We start from the raw sequence: 14724 nt of genomic DNA on the forward strand, positions 1-14724 counted from the left end.
CAACATAATGGGTTTGCGACCAGCATGGATCCAGACCAGCCTGCGCATCCGCGCAGTCTGGTCAGGCTCCATGCTGTTCGCTTTTTAAGCCTATTGGAATTGAAGAAACTGTTAACGAACAGCATGGATCCTGACCAGACTGCGCGGATGCGCAGGCTGGTCTGGATCCATGCTGGTCGCAAACCCACTATGTTGGTTTTCTCGTGGGACGGCTCATATATTTGATCATGTGATACAGTACACAAAATATACTTACTCATTGAGCTAATATTATCGGCACTACCAAATTTGTTCTTGATTAAATGAGCAAACTCTTTTGGCTTCGAGACTATTGTTCTGAAATAAAATAGAGGAAAATCAATGTCACGATTTACTGTTTTCCTTAGATATGTCATTTTCCAATGTAACCTGCCTAGCAGCAAACCTGCATGGTGTTTCCATCTTCAAATAATTCTTGCTCTTCATCATAAATTCATAAATGTCCAGGGAGACTGGTTTCACAATTTTGTTTATTGTAAAGAAATGGCAATATACTGTATTAACAATGGCACCAGTCTGCTTTAGCAAAATCACAGTGTTCTATTTGACAAGTTATGTGGAAAAATATGCAAAGATAATCTTCCCTATGCATAACTGATTTTTTTTTCCAATTAAACAGAAATCCCATCGTAAAAATGTATTTACCTATTTCGGAAACAGTCTCACATGAATAAAAGAACTAGAAATACATTCTGCATGCCAACGGGCAGAATGTCGAGCCCACCAGCACATTTGGCCTCTAAGTGTGACCTTTACCTTAGACCTAGGGACCTGGTTCTTGCGCATGACACTCTGTCTCATAATGGTGAACATTCACGCCAAGTTACATCAAAATCCCACCATGCATGAAGAAGAAATGCTCCGGACAAGCTTCAATTTGACCTTTGACCTCCAACTGTGACACTGACCTTTGAGATAGGAACATGGGCTTTGTGCATGACACTCCTTCTCATTGAGGTAAACATTCATGCCAAATATAAGCAAGATTAGTCCACGCATGTTGAAGTTATAGTCCAGACAAAAGCAGACAGATGCACGGACACACACACACACACACTGACCCGCCAAAAGTGATGACTATATCTAGCTCATCGCAAGTGGGCTCGACAAAAATGACATTGGGAAAGTTTTTTGTATACAGTACATTAGGATATTTTAGCCAAGGTTTATAACTGTCCTAGTACTACTGCAGAATGCCAAAAACTGAACTTAGTTTTTTTAGTGATTTACAACACATGGTGAATATGCTCAATGGCAAAAAATATATATATAAATCATTGCAAAATATATACAGGTTCTGGAAAAGTTGTTTAAAATTTGTTCACACAATACCCGTTGTATTGTATTATTATTATACCAGATTTATATAGCGCCCTTTTCATGATCAATTTCACGTTCAAAGGCGCTTTACATAGTTCAAATGCAGCCACACAGGGTGCATAATTCATCCTCTACTAGTACAGACACAGAGTGATCTGACCAGAGGGACAGAGTGAGACAAAGTCCCCACGACAGAGAGATCAGATATCAGACACAGGCTTGTCTGGCTAACTTAGCCTAGCTCGTTGCGAATAGACAGCCTGGTTCTTTAACGTGCCCAGTGTATAGCACTGATACACGCAAGGATTGCCTGGGTTCCTGACCAGTACACCTCTAGCTGGGTGGGAAACACTGAAAAGCGTTTCTGAAAATTCCCGAGTAGCTGCTGGAGATCGAACCACCGACCTCAGGATTGGAAGGCCAATGTGCAAACCACTGAGCTATCCGTCCACCCTGTATTAAATGTTTGGATCAATTCAAATGAATTTGCTTTAAACATATTTCATTCCAAACATCTGTACACTGAGAAAACTATATAAATTAGACTGATCTACATGATCTAGAAAATAAATCTGTAAAATGGCAATCAATATGAATATATGCCTAATCAGTTTATAGATAACAGGTTTAGAAATACATCTGAAAGTATAAATGTAACTTACTCTTTAGCACCCTTTATATTTCCAACCACACCTCTGAAACAGAAGAAAATATTATTATTCTACCTTTACATTCATTATCCATAAACATCAACATTAGAAACAATTTTCTATTTATGAAATTAAACACATATACATTAACTCTTTCATCTTTTATTCTGAATAAAACAAAAATGAAAAGCGAACATTTGATAACATGACATTTAAAATTAGTTTTCAGTATCTGCAACAAAAAAACATGTATTTACACAGGAAGATGTACAAAGTGACACTTTAAAAAATAAGTTTAATGCTTTAAAAAAAAGTTCCTTACGTTACTAACCTACTTTGTTTTCTGTGAAAATATACATAAAATAAGGCACCTTTTAAACATTTATACACACAAACCAAATGACTGTAGATTTAATTGAATTCTGTACATTTACAATAGATTTTGTTTAACCTTCTATTATGATCTTACTTTAGACTATCCTAAGTCCTTCAACTTTTAATTTCCACATGCAATAAATTACTGTCATCACAATATAAAAGATGTCTAAAGAAAAGGTTAAAATCTAGGAAAATACAAGCATAAAAGGTCAACATTTAGCACATTCTCAAAATGCAAAACCTGTTCAAGGTGAAAATCTATCACTCTTTGACAGAACACAAAGTAATAAATTTTATCATAGTTGAATAAATACAAAGTAACGTTTAAAGCTGAAATTTACAATTTTTACTTTCTTGCTTTCTTCTTAATTAGATTTCTTAATTATATTTGATATTGTCATACTTTTCCTAAAGAAAATGTTGTTTTTTCTTTAATGTTTGCACTCTTTTCAACATAGGCAAAACGATACAAAATGCCCCAAATGCAAAGCAGAATAAGTGAAAATGCTTATTCCTTAACACAGCAGAATAAGTGAAAATGCTTATTCCTTAACACAGCAGAATAAGTGAAAATGCTTATTCCTTCATACAGCAGAATAAGTGAAAATACTTATTCCTTAACACAGCAGAATAAGTGAAACTGCTTATTCATTCACACAGCAGAATTAGTGAAACTGCTTATTCATTCACACAGCAGAATAAGTGAAAATGCTTATTCTTTCACACAGGAGAATAAGTGAAAATGCTTATTCCTTAACACAGCAGAATAAGTGAAACTGCTTATTCATTCACACAGCAGAATAAGTGAAAATGCTTATTCTTTCACACAGGAGAATAAGTGAAAATGCTTATTCCTTAACACAGCAGAATAAGTGAAACTGCTTATTCATTCACACAGCAGAATAAGTGAAAATGCTTATTCCTTCACACAGGAGAATAAGTGAAAATGCTTATTCCTTAACACAGCAGAATAAGTGAAACTGCTTATTCATTCACACAGCAGAATAAGTGAAAATGCTTATTCTTTCACACAGGAGAATAAGTGAAAATGCTTATTCCTTAACACAGCAGAATAAGTGAAAATGCTTATTCATTCACACAGCAGAAAAAGTGAAACTGCTTATTTCTTCACACAGCAGAGTAAGTGAAACTGCGTATTCCTTTGTTCACAAAGCCAAACAGCAAACAATATTATATGGAAGAAAATTTTATGATAGTGCCTTTTTTTTCACGATATACAGTTATGTACAAAATCTGACATATTACTGAACTAGTAGTGATTTGAGACAATCAAATTTCTTACTTTTGTTACAATTTACCTAAATATAAGTAATTTCTTAACTTTGACATAAATCTAGAGTCATGTCCCCTTTGTACAATATATAAAATTGGCCGACTAAGCCTGTAAAACTAGCAATAAATCTTTTAGCTTTAACTTTACTATATAAAGCAAGCAGGGTGGAAATGAAGCTTTTTAGCTTAAAAGCAAAAACTGAGATTTAAAATCTGAGCCTTTCATCACTGTTATCAATACTGCAACTAAAGCAGAAATTTCAAAATGCACGATGTACCTCCACCTGATGACCCACCCGACTGACACAAAAATTTTTGATTTGGGTTTAACGCTGTTTTTTTTAACAGTATTTCAGTTATGTAATGGCGGGTAGTTAACCTAACCACTGTTCCTGGATTCTGTACCAGTACAAACCTGTTCTCCGCAAGTAACTGCCAACTTCCCCACATGAATCAGAGGTGGAGGACGAATGATTTCAGACACAGTGTCTTTTATCAAATCGTCACAGAGAACATATGCCTCACCCAGGGCTCGAACTCACGACCCCGAGATCCATAAATCTGTGCTCTGTGGGCGGAATCACACAAAAATAAACAACAACTAGAAACAATAATGTTTGAAATATTTGCATGCATTTTACCAGTGTAATATAAAATGCATTTACATGTATTTTAAAAATGCATGCATGTGCTATACACAATACTCAACCCATCTAAAAACAACATAATTTCATAATTTTAACATGACAATTTTCTTTTTTTTGAATCAGACATGAAACTCTTAAATGTCTATTGCTTAGTATGTTACAAACAATTATAATACTGAACAGATAGAAGGAGCAGTTGTCAGGATCCACCTTTAAACAATATCTTACACTCTCGTCTACCAGCTGTCTGGACACAAACTAGATCTATATTCTGCCCTTTCTACACCAGTGGTTACGGACGGTAGACAAGATCAGCCTGCACATCCATGCAGTCTGATCGTGGTCTGCACTGTTCACTATTCAGTCAGTAAATTTTCAGTAAACACCCCTTCAAATGATAAATGGTACTGCCCAAATTGGAAGATGGACCAGTTCATTATAGAAATTTTGCATGGTAAGGGTTAAAATACGCCCCAATCTTCAAACAAGCAATCAATGCTCTGCAAGTTGACCTGGTCATGAATAATGTATACACTCTTTAATAATTAGGGCCATTTAAAATCAGCAACAGACAAAGTTTTGTGTAGACAAAGATAAAGTCACATACATTCATTCAATGAAATGGAAAATGAGAAAACTATTTAAGACAGTTTTTTTATCACAGTATCCCCCATGTTAAAATTATGAATGCATAAGCAGCAAATATGGCCTACTTCGATTGTTTGACAATCAACCCTAGTTGCTACTGAAGCATTGGCGCCTCAGGTGTCATGAACAATACTTTGCCCAATCGAAGTAGGCCTTTGAGATGAAGAGGGTAAGCAGTAACTATGACAACAAGGGAGCTTACCCAGAAAACCCTGTAATTCCGTCTACAATGTTAGCCCCAACATCTCTACAACAGGTAAAAATGTTGTTTTTTCATGATATGAATTAATGTTCGTAACCTTATTCCTAGCTTTAGACAAATAAAACATGCTTGATTTCTATAAATTCTTAAAGGGGCATGCCTCCTGATGACCACTATTTTAAAACAGTTTCAATTAAAAGCAACATATACTGAATATCAACAAGAGTGTCATGATGACCCTGAATCGCTCACCTGAGTATACTGAACCACATGTTTCAATGGCAAACTGATGCTAAAATATTAGAAAGTAGATCAGTAGGTCACATTTATGGTCACTAAAAGACAGTTTAAAGATTGGAGTGCAATACTGTACATGTCATCCAAATTTCAAGGCTAGATCTTAAACTAGATGGTCACAAGCAAAAGTTTACGCACTGACACAGAGACGACGTAGACCTACTGACCTAGTTTTTGACTGCAGTTGATCCAGTTTCGAACTTGACCTAGATATCATCAAGATGAATATTCAGACCAACTTTCATACAGATCCCATGAAAAATATCGCCTCTAGAGAGGTCACAAGGTTTTTCTATTATCTGACCTACTGACCTAGTTTTTGATGGCATGTGACCCAGTTTCGAACTTGAACTAGATATCATTAAAGTGAACATTCTGATCAATTTTCATGAAGATCCATAGAAAAGTATGGACTCTAGAGAGGTCAAAAGGTTTTTCTATTTTAAGACCTACTGACCTAGTTTTTTACCGCACATGACCCAGATTCGAACTTGACCTAGATATCATCAAGGTGAACATTCTGACCAATCCTTGAAAAATATGGCCTCTAAGGAGGTCACAAGTATTTTCTATTTTTATACCTACTGACCTAGTTTGGGACCGCACGTGACCCAGTTTTGAATATAACCTAGATATCATCAAGGTGAACATTCTGACCAATTTTCATGAAGATCCATTGAAAAATATGGCCTTTAGGGGGGTCACAAGGATTTTCTATTTTTAGACCTACTGACCTAGTTTTGGACCGCACATTACCCAGTTTCAAACTTGACCTAGATATCATCAAGATGAACATTCTGAAAGTTTACGGACGCACGGACGGACAAGGGACGCCGCATGATTACAAAAGCTCACTTTGTGACAGGTGAGCTAAAAATAACAAATCAGTGTAAAAAGTGCAGGTAAATTCCTTCTATTTCATATCATTTTTAGCGTTTTTTTTTAGTTCAGTTCTAAAAATCACAAATTACCCAATCTTTTTATACATACAACCTAAAAAAGCTCAATAAATCACTATATTTTACATTTCAATGTACAATTGCTAGCAAAAACACTTTCTAAATTTTGAAAACACTGAAATAAATCTGAAGGAGTGCCCCTTTAAAACGCAGCATGCAAAAACGGAACAATAAAAGATTATAAATGCTGTTGTAATTCATAAGTCATAACTTATGCTAAACCCTTTCAGTGACAACTAAAGAATTGCAAGATACTCTTTATGAAATGAAAGCACAAAACCCGCAACTTAAAACAGAACTGTTTCAGCTAGAAACAATTCAAACATTGAAAAGTTTCTAAATTTTCATATTGGATTAATTTTTAAACAAGCATTGTTTGTAAATTATGTTTGTCCCAATGATAACCTTTTTGAGGTAACTTGGTACATAATTTCAATCTCAAAAATGACCTTGACCTTTGACCCAAAAACAAAAGAGATCATCTATTGACAACAGGCACTCAATGAAATTCAAGACAACAGGACCTTGTGCAAACATTCTCAACTGTTTTCAGTCCCAATGTATCTGTGACCTTGAAATTTGACCTTATGACCTCAAAACAATACTGGTCATCTATGGACAGAAGACATTTACATTATGGCATTTGCAAACCATAAGCTAAAGCATTCTCCAGTTATTGATACAAGACTGTTGCCAAAGCATAACTATGAACTTAGATCTACAGATGCTTTAAACAAAATGGTTCATATACTGACCACAGGCAACCATCCTTTGCAATTTGAAGATCATAAGCCAAAAGTTGGCTAGTTATTGACAGGAAACCATTTTAGTCTTAAGGTTCTATATGACCTTGACTTCTGACCTACTGTCCCTTACATTCATCTGCTGACTACAGCTTGTCGTCATTTAAGTTTGACAACCATAGGCCCAATGACTCTCCAGTTTTTGACAGAAAAATATTCTTGGTCTCAATGTCTTTGTGACCTGATAAATGACCTACTGATCCCTTCATCTACTAACCACAGGCAATATGTAATGAAGTTAAACAGGCACAAGCCTTCCACAATAATCGTTCCAGAACTGTTTTCTATCTGGAGGCCTGTATGACCTTGACCCCCTTAACTAATGGGATCATGAACTGACCATGTGCAATTATTCAACTAAATTTGACAGACATAAATCGAGAAATTCTCAAGTTATTAATCAGAAACAGTTTTCGGTCTCTATGCCACTGTTACTGCGACCTGTGACCCAATGATCTGCTTAAACAATAGAAGCCATCTACCGACTACAGGTAATAGGCCTAAGATGTTTGACACAACAGTCCCAAAAATTCTCCAGTCAGTAACTGGAAAACAAACGGTCCACTTACAGACCAACCTTCTGACTGACCGACATGAGTAAAAAAATATACCTAATCTTCTACCAGTGGGTGCAAAAAACATCTTTTTCTAAAATTTATGTGATAACACTTCTCCTTTGTTAGCTCAGATAAGACATATTTTCTGCAATGTCATATTCTCAGAACAGAAAATTAACTATACAATAGCCATTATCAAACATACTGAACTGGATGCAAAAAATGCAAATCTTGCTAAGCATTTAGAATTCACTCTTTTGATACTCACTTCAGTCCTTGACCCATGTCCTTCAATTTGTCTTTAGTTTGTCTGTGGGCACCATATGTTTGGACGTCATTAAGAGATTTTGTGTATTTTTCGAGTTTTTTCTGTAAAGTACTCAGGGACTGCGTTGATTTCTGATTTTTCTTCTCAAACACTTGTTTGATGCGTAGTAATTGTTGTTTGTCAGCCTCGCCCGCGAGTCGAAGATATTCGTTCACATTTGCTGTAATGGGAATACATGCAATAATGAATGAGTTGGGTTTTACGGCGAACCGACACAAAAAGGTCATATATCGCCGAGTGGGGAATATATGCAAGTTTAGAGATCATATGGGGTTTAATAACATTTTTTACCATATTTAGATTACTTAAACAAAGCTAGTATATGACAATTAGCAATTCTGATTGTTCATGTACTTTCCACCTGAGATTTTAGCATCCTCCAGTTGTTATGAAAAACTTCTATGGCAAATGGATGCCTTAATAGCAAATGAGATTATATAACTGCTGCTGGAAGAAAATTGTTGCAGCAATGCAACCAGCATTCCAGTATTCCAAACCAGTACTGAGAATATCCCAACAAATCAGAATGCACTGATATTCTTTGTAATCTGTCAAATAAACTAGAATGTGTCTGTAGGACACAGGGTGTGCCCCCCACTGGTACATTTGTCATAAATAAGGGCCAATAATTCAAATGTTTGCAGTCTTAATTGGGTATAGCCTCAACAATCATTTTATGAAAAGGATTCATTATTCTAGGACCTTTACTTTTTGAGCTATGAGCATCACAAACAAAAAATCCACTATTTTGGTTATTTCACGGGCCATAACTCTGTAATAAGAGCTAAGATTCTGAAAAGGAATGCCAAGTGTGCAAGTTCACATCACGATAAAGACTCCAGCAAGGTTTCCTGAATTTACATCTGATACTTTTTGAGTTAGGCACATAATTAGGTTCAGGCCATAACTTTAAAAATAGGGGGTGGAGCCAGCCAAAAAATTAGAGGTGTGCAAGTTTATATCATGATAAAGACTTATGCAAGTTTTCAACCATTTTTATTTAATACTTTTTGAGCTAGGTGCATCACAAGGTGAAAATGTGTATTTTTGACTATTTCAGGGGCCATAACTCTAAAAATAGGGGGCGGACCCAAATGAAAAATAGGAGGTGCGCAAGTTCATATCATGATTAAGACTCATGCAAAGTTTCATGAATCTATATCAAATGCTTCTTGAGCTAGGTGTGTCACAAGGTGAAAATGCGCATTTTTTACTATTTCAGGGGCCATAACTCTGAAAATAGGGGGCAAGGCCAGATGAAAAATAGGAGTCGCGCAAGTTCATATCATAATCAAGACTCAAGCAAGGTTTCATGTATCTATATCAAATACTTCTTGAGCTAGGCATGTCACAAGGTGATTATGTGCATTTTTGACTATTTCAGGGGCCATAACTCTAAAAATAGGGGGCGGAGCCAGATGAAAAATAGAAGGTGGGCAAGTTCATATCATGATTAAGACTCATGCAAGGTTTCATCAATTTATATCAAATACTTTTTGAGCTAGGCGTGTCACAAGGTGAAAATGTGCATTTTTGACTATTTCAGGGGCCATAACTCTAAAAATCGGGGGCGGAGCCAGACGAAAAATAGGAGATGCGCAAGTTCATATCATGATAAACACTCATGCAAGGTTTCATCAATTTGTATCAAATACTTTTCGAGCTAGACGCGTCACGAACTTCGGACGGATGGACGGACGGACGGATGGATGGATGCAGAGAGAAGACCAAATCTATATGCCCCCACCACTCATGGGGGGGCACAAAACTTCCTGCAGAGAATGCCTTCATCCAGAAATCATGTCTATTTCAATGGATTCACAGTTACAATGTTCAGATGGCACAATATCAAGCCTCTCTCCTCATGAAATCTTTCTTTAGTTCAAGCACATTTTCTGAGCTGGTAATTAGGAATTTGCAATGTCACTCATTAAGTTCCTTTCTATGTAAAAACCAGAACAGGCATCCTATAAAGAGGTATGACAAGGTTAAAACCCGGTACCTATAAGATAAATGGCTAGCATATTCAATGTGTTTCTATCATTCCCATGACAACCTACCTTCCTTAGTTGCTTGCTCCTCTTTGATCTGGTCCATTGTTCTCGTTATTTTCTCCTGGATATGTTCAATGGCAGCCCGCGTTCTTGCCGACTCCCCTTCCGCAGCTCCTCCGTCAGTCTCATCTGTGATATCACTGCAACCACTTCCATTCTCTTTTGTTCCCGAATCATCCTACAATATAATAAATATTTAAGCATTCAGTTAACTTGATGCAAAATTAAAGCATTAATTACCATATATTCTTTAATTAATGCCATCCTGCTTATAAATGTTACCTTCCCCATATTTAACACAAAGCAAAGAAAACAAAAACAAAAACCAAAAAACCAACACTATGGTAGTGTTTTATTCATTTAAAGTTGGATTTATAGTTTACATTTTTTATACCCTCCTTTTGCGACATTTTTGCTAATAAGGGAATAGACAATAATATCTAAATTAAGCTAATATTATGATTCAGAACTAAAATAAGATCAACAAATCAACTTAAAATGAAGGGTCCTAATTAAAACTAGAAGATGCTTTTGTAGAAAAGCGCATGTCTCCCCAAATGCATAGTCCCCTAGGCAAGAAGTCAATAAGGGACAGGAGCAAAAGTCAAAGAGACACTGATGGTTGGCTGCAATAGGGATCATCTACTTGGCATGTCCAATCATCCCACTAAGTTTCAACATTCTGCGCCTAGAGGTTCTCAAGTTATGAACTGGAAACGGTTTTCCATATTCAGGCCCCTGTGAACTTGACCTTTGATCGAGTGAGCCCAAAATCAGTCGGGTCATCTACTCTGCATGTCCAACCATCCTATTAAGTTTCAACATTCTGGGTCAAGTGGTTATCAAGTTATTAATCAGAAATGGTTTTCCATGTTCAGGCCCCTGTGTCCTTGACCTTTACTAGAGTGACCCCAAAATCAATAGGGGCCATCTACTCTGCATGTTCAATCATCATATGAAGTTTCAACATTCTGGGTCAAGTGGTTCTCAAGTTATTGATCGGAAATGGTTTTCCATGTTCAGGCCTCTGTGACCTTGATCTTTAACAAAGTGACCCCAAAATCAGTAGGGGTCATCTACTCTGCATGATCAACCACCCTATTAAGTCTCAACATTCTGGGTCAAGTTGTTCTCAAGTCATTGATCAGAAATGGTTTTCCATGTTCAGGCCCCTGTGACCTTGACCTTTGATGGAGTGACCCCAAAAACAATAGGGGACGTCTACTCCATAAGCCCTGCCATCCTATGAAGTTCTAGGTCAAATGGTTCACCTATTATTGATAGAAAATGAAGTGTGAGGGACGGACAGACAGGGCAAAAACAGTATGTCTCCCCACTTTCACAAGAACACTACATATAAAAAGACACCTTTTTACCTATAACATTTATCCTGACCTTTGCATTATAATTTTGAAGAAGAACAAGGAGCTGCGTTCAATAAACACTTGATGCCCCCAGTGGCATCCTTGTCGATATAAAGCAACCTAAGTCTAAAACAAGGTCAAGGTCAAACTGAGGTCAGGTGATGTTTGAAGATGAGGAATGGTCACAGGTTACATCTGTATTAGTATCAATTCATTCTTGTGAGCGGTATTAATGCTAGACGAAACGGTCCCATTTGGTTAACCAAGAGATGGCCCATATAAAGCAGCCTAAGTCCAAAATGAGGTCAAGGTCAAGGTAAAACTGAGGTCAGGTGATGTTTGAAGATGAGGAATGGTCACAAGTTACATCTGTATTAGTATCAATTCATTCTTGTAAGCGGTATTGATGCTAGCAAAACGGTCCCATTTGGTTAACCAAGAGATGGTCAATATAAAGCAACCTAAGTCCAAAATGAGGTCAAGGTCAAACTGAGGTCATGTGATGTCTGAACATGAAGAATGGTCACAGGTTACATCTGCATAAGTATCAAGTCATTCTAGTAAGGGGTATTGATGCTAGACGAAACGGTCCCATTTGGTTAACCTTGTACAGACGGACGAACGAATGGACGGACAGACAGACGGACAGGACGATCACTATATGCCTCCCGCATCAGTAGATGCCGGGGGCATAAAAACTCAGTTGAATGAATTTAAGTTCTACATGGTGCAAAAAAACAACACGTCAGGCATAAAATCTATTGTTTCTGACTACCCAAACAGTGAACACCCAATGGTTTTAAAAGGCTTAAGCTCCTCAGGAGCCAAAAAATGATCAAACTGTTTTCTACAATGTAATATTTGATTTTACCAAAATTTTCAGAGCAACATGGTTGTCTGATAAAATTCAGCAATACAAAAGAGTTTTGTGCTGATATTTTGCTGACTGATTTGATCTCTAGAAAAAATCTATAATGGGAAAATCCAAAACTTGATACAGAAAAACTTCTATAGTGTAGATTTTAATAAACTAAATTCTCACAGTTGAAAGCCTAAATATACCTATCATGTTGTCAACAAGAGTGGCAGACTGTCACAAGATACGCCCATCATCGAACTTAACCTAATTCAAGGGCTATAATCAAAGAGAACCTAGGGCAATTTGGCTGATTATCGAACTTGGCTGAGATATTATGCCCACAAACATTGTCAGCAAGTTCAAAGAAGTTCTGATGAAAACTGTTCAACTTAGAGAGCAGACAAAGCTAAATTTGCAGATTTCGAGAAATTCAAGGGCCATAATCCAAGAGTGCCTGGGGCGGTTTGGCTGGTTATCGAACTTGGCTGAGATATTATGCCCACAAATATTGTCTGCAAGTTTGTGGAAGATCAGATGAAAACTGTTAGACTTTGAGAGCAGACAAGGCTAAATTTGCAGATTTCAAGAAATTCAATGGCCATAATCCAAGAGTGCCTGGAGCAATTTGGCTGGTTATCAAACCTGGCTGAGATATTATGCCCAAAAACATTGTCTGCAAGTTTGTGGAAGATCAGATGAATACTGTTCGACTTTGAGAGCAGACAAGGCTAAATTCGCAGTTTTTCGAGTAATTCAAGGGCCATAATCCAAGAGTGCCTAAGGCAATTTGGCTGGTTATCAAACTTGGCCGAGATATTATGCCCACAAACATTGTCACCAAGTATGGTGAAGATCGGATGAAAACTGTTCCACTTAAAGAGCGGACATGCTTTTGGATGCCGACCGCCCGCCCACCACCATTCTTGCATACCAGAGGTCTACCGTGGTTCCCCGGATGAACCTCCGGCACATTTCGCCGATATTTGTGGTTTGGTTACATTACAGGTAAAACGTTTCAGCCAATCAGCATCGTTTCGCGACAAAATGTAGCGAACCAATCAAAATCGTCCGTGAAAAGCGTGACCGCGTCCTTTCATATCGATGCCGACTTACGAGGAATATTATTATTTCTTCAGGTATATTTCTTAACATCGAATAACAGAAATAAATCTTTATTAATCGCAATCATGGAATATCGCCTTTATCTATCGTTAGCAACTACCTTGCTTACATATTGTTTGAAATTTCAATTCGGCGTGCCAAATAGTGGCGAACATTGATTGGCTGAAACTTCTCCCGGTAGTAATTACCAGTGCGCATGCTCACCAAATAAACGACAGAAATAAATCAGAGGTTCGTCTCGGGATTTTGACGAACATCTGATGGATGAGAATGGCCCACCACAGGTGTTCACATAATATGCCCTGCTCTTTCAGAGACGGGCATAAAATTAATAAAAATGTATAGGTTTAATGATTACAGACATCTGCATATTTCAAGTTTGATTGTTTTTGTCTTCACATAATTAACATTTTTGACATGACAAAATCTTCAGAAAGGTAGTGACGTTTTCTGGTTTTATCAATTAAATACACGGGTTTCCATTTACTTGAGGAAAAATTTTCCCTATGCCAAATCAAGTTTTTTCCTATGCCAGATCCAGTTTTGCTTTGTTTGTTTGTTTTGAGTTTAACACCGTTTTTCAAAAGTATTTCAGTTATGTAATGGATGGCAGTTAACCTAACCAGAGTTCCTGGATTCTGTACCAGTACAAACCTGTTCTCCGCAAGTAACTGCCAACTTCCCCAAAAGAAACAGAGGTGGAGGACGAATGATTTCAGACATGATGTCTTTTATCAAATCATCATGGAGAACATACGCCTCGCCCAGGGCTCAAAATCCCGACCCAGCGATCCATAGATCAGCGCTTTCCCTATTGAGCTAAGCGGGCGGGCTTACATCCTTCTTGCATTTTGACTGATGTCTAGCTTTTTATTTACACCCACTTGATCATTTTTTAGTGTCATATATACATTCTATGCCAGACTTGCTGGAAATGAACATTTCACCCAAACTGTGAGCTAGTAGCTTTAAGATACAATAAAGCTTTCCTACTATAAACAACTTACAAGAAAATAACTGCTTTTATAACCATGTGCAAAAGCAAAAAAAATCCTATAGAAAAACAATTTCTTCATAAAAAATGTAATCAAATCGGAAATCAAAGATTTTTTGCAAGCACATGATGTGGTTTCTGAGTGCTCTGCTTTCCCACAATGCAATAACCATGCCATTACCTTTTCTTCTTTAAACTTTACAGTTTGAC

At 37.1% G+C, this 14724-nt stretch overlaps 1 protein-coding gene across 15 annotated transcripts in view; it reads right to left on the reverse strand.

The window, feature by feature from the left end:
- LOC123541454 (transmembrane and coiled-coil domains protein 2-like) overlaps window positions 1–14724 on the reverse strand; it is a 155369-nt gene that overhangs the window by 36343 nt on the left and 104302 nt on the right. For 14 of the 15 annotated variants that reach the window (XM_045326965.2, XM_045326953.2, XM_045326956.2 and 11 more), the window contains 5 exons: window positions 10182–10353; window positions 8062–8281; window positions 5178–5222; window positions 2022–2054; window positions 257–336 (listed from right to left, as the gene is read on the reverse strand). In XM_045326965.2, the coding sequence (XP_045182900.2) occupies window positions 257–336; window positions 2022–2054; window positions 5178–5222; window positions 8062–8281; window positions 10182–10353 (550 nt within the window). The remainder of the gene's footprint in view (window positions 1–256; window positions 337–2021; window positions 2055–5177; window positions 5223–8061; window positions 8282–10181; window positions 10354–14724) is intronic. The other variant, XM_045326957.2, reaches the window with a different exon arrangement.

Source organism: Mercenaria mercenaria, chromosome 16 (genome assembly GCF_021730395.1).
Source record: "Mercenaria mercenaria strain notata chromosome 16, MADL_Memer_1, whole genome shotgun sequence".
NCBI classification, from domain to species: Eukaryota; Metazoa; Mollusca; class Bivalvia; order Venerida; family Veneridae; genus Mercenaria; species Mercenaria mercenaria.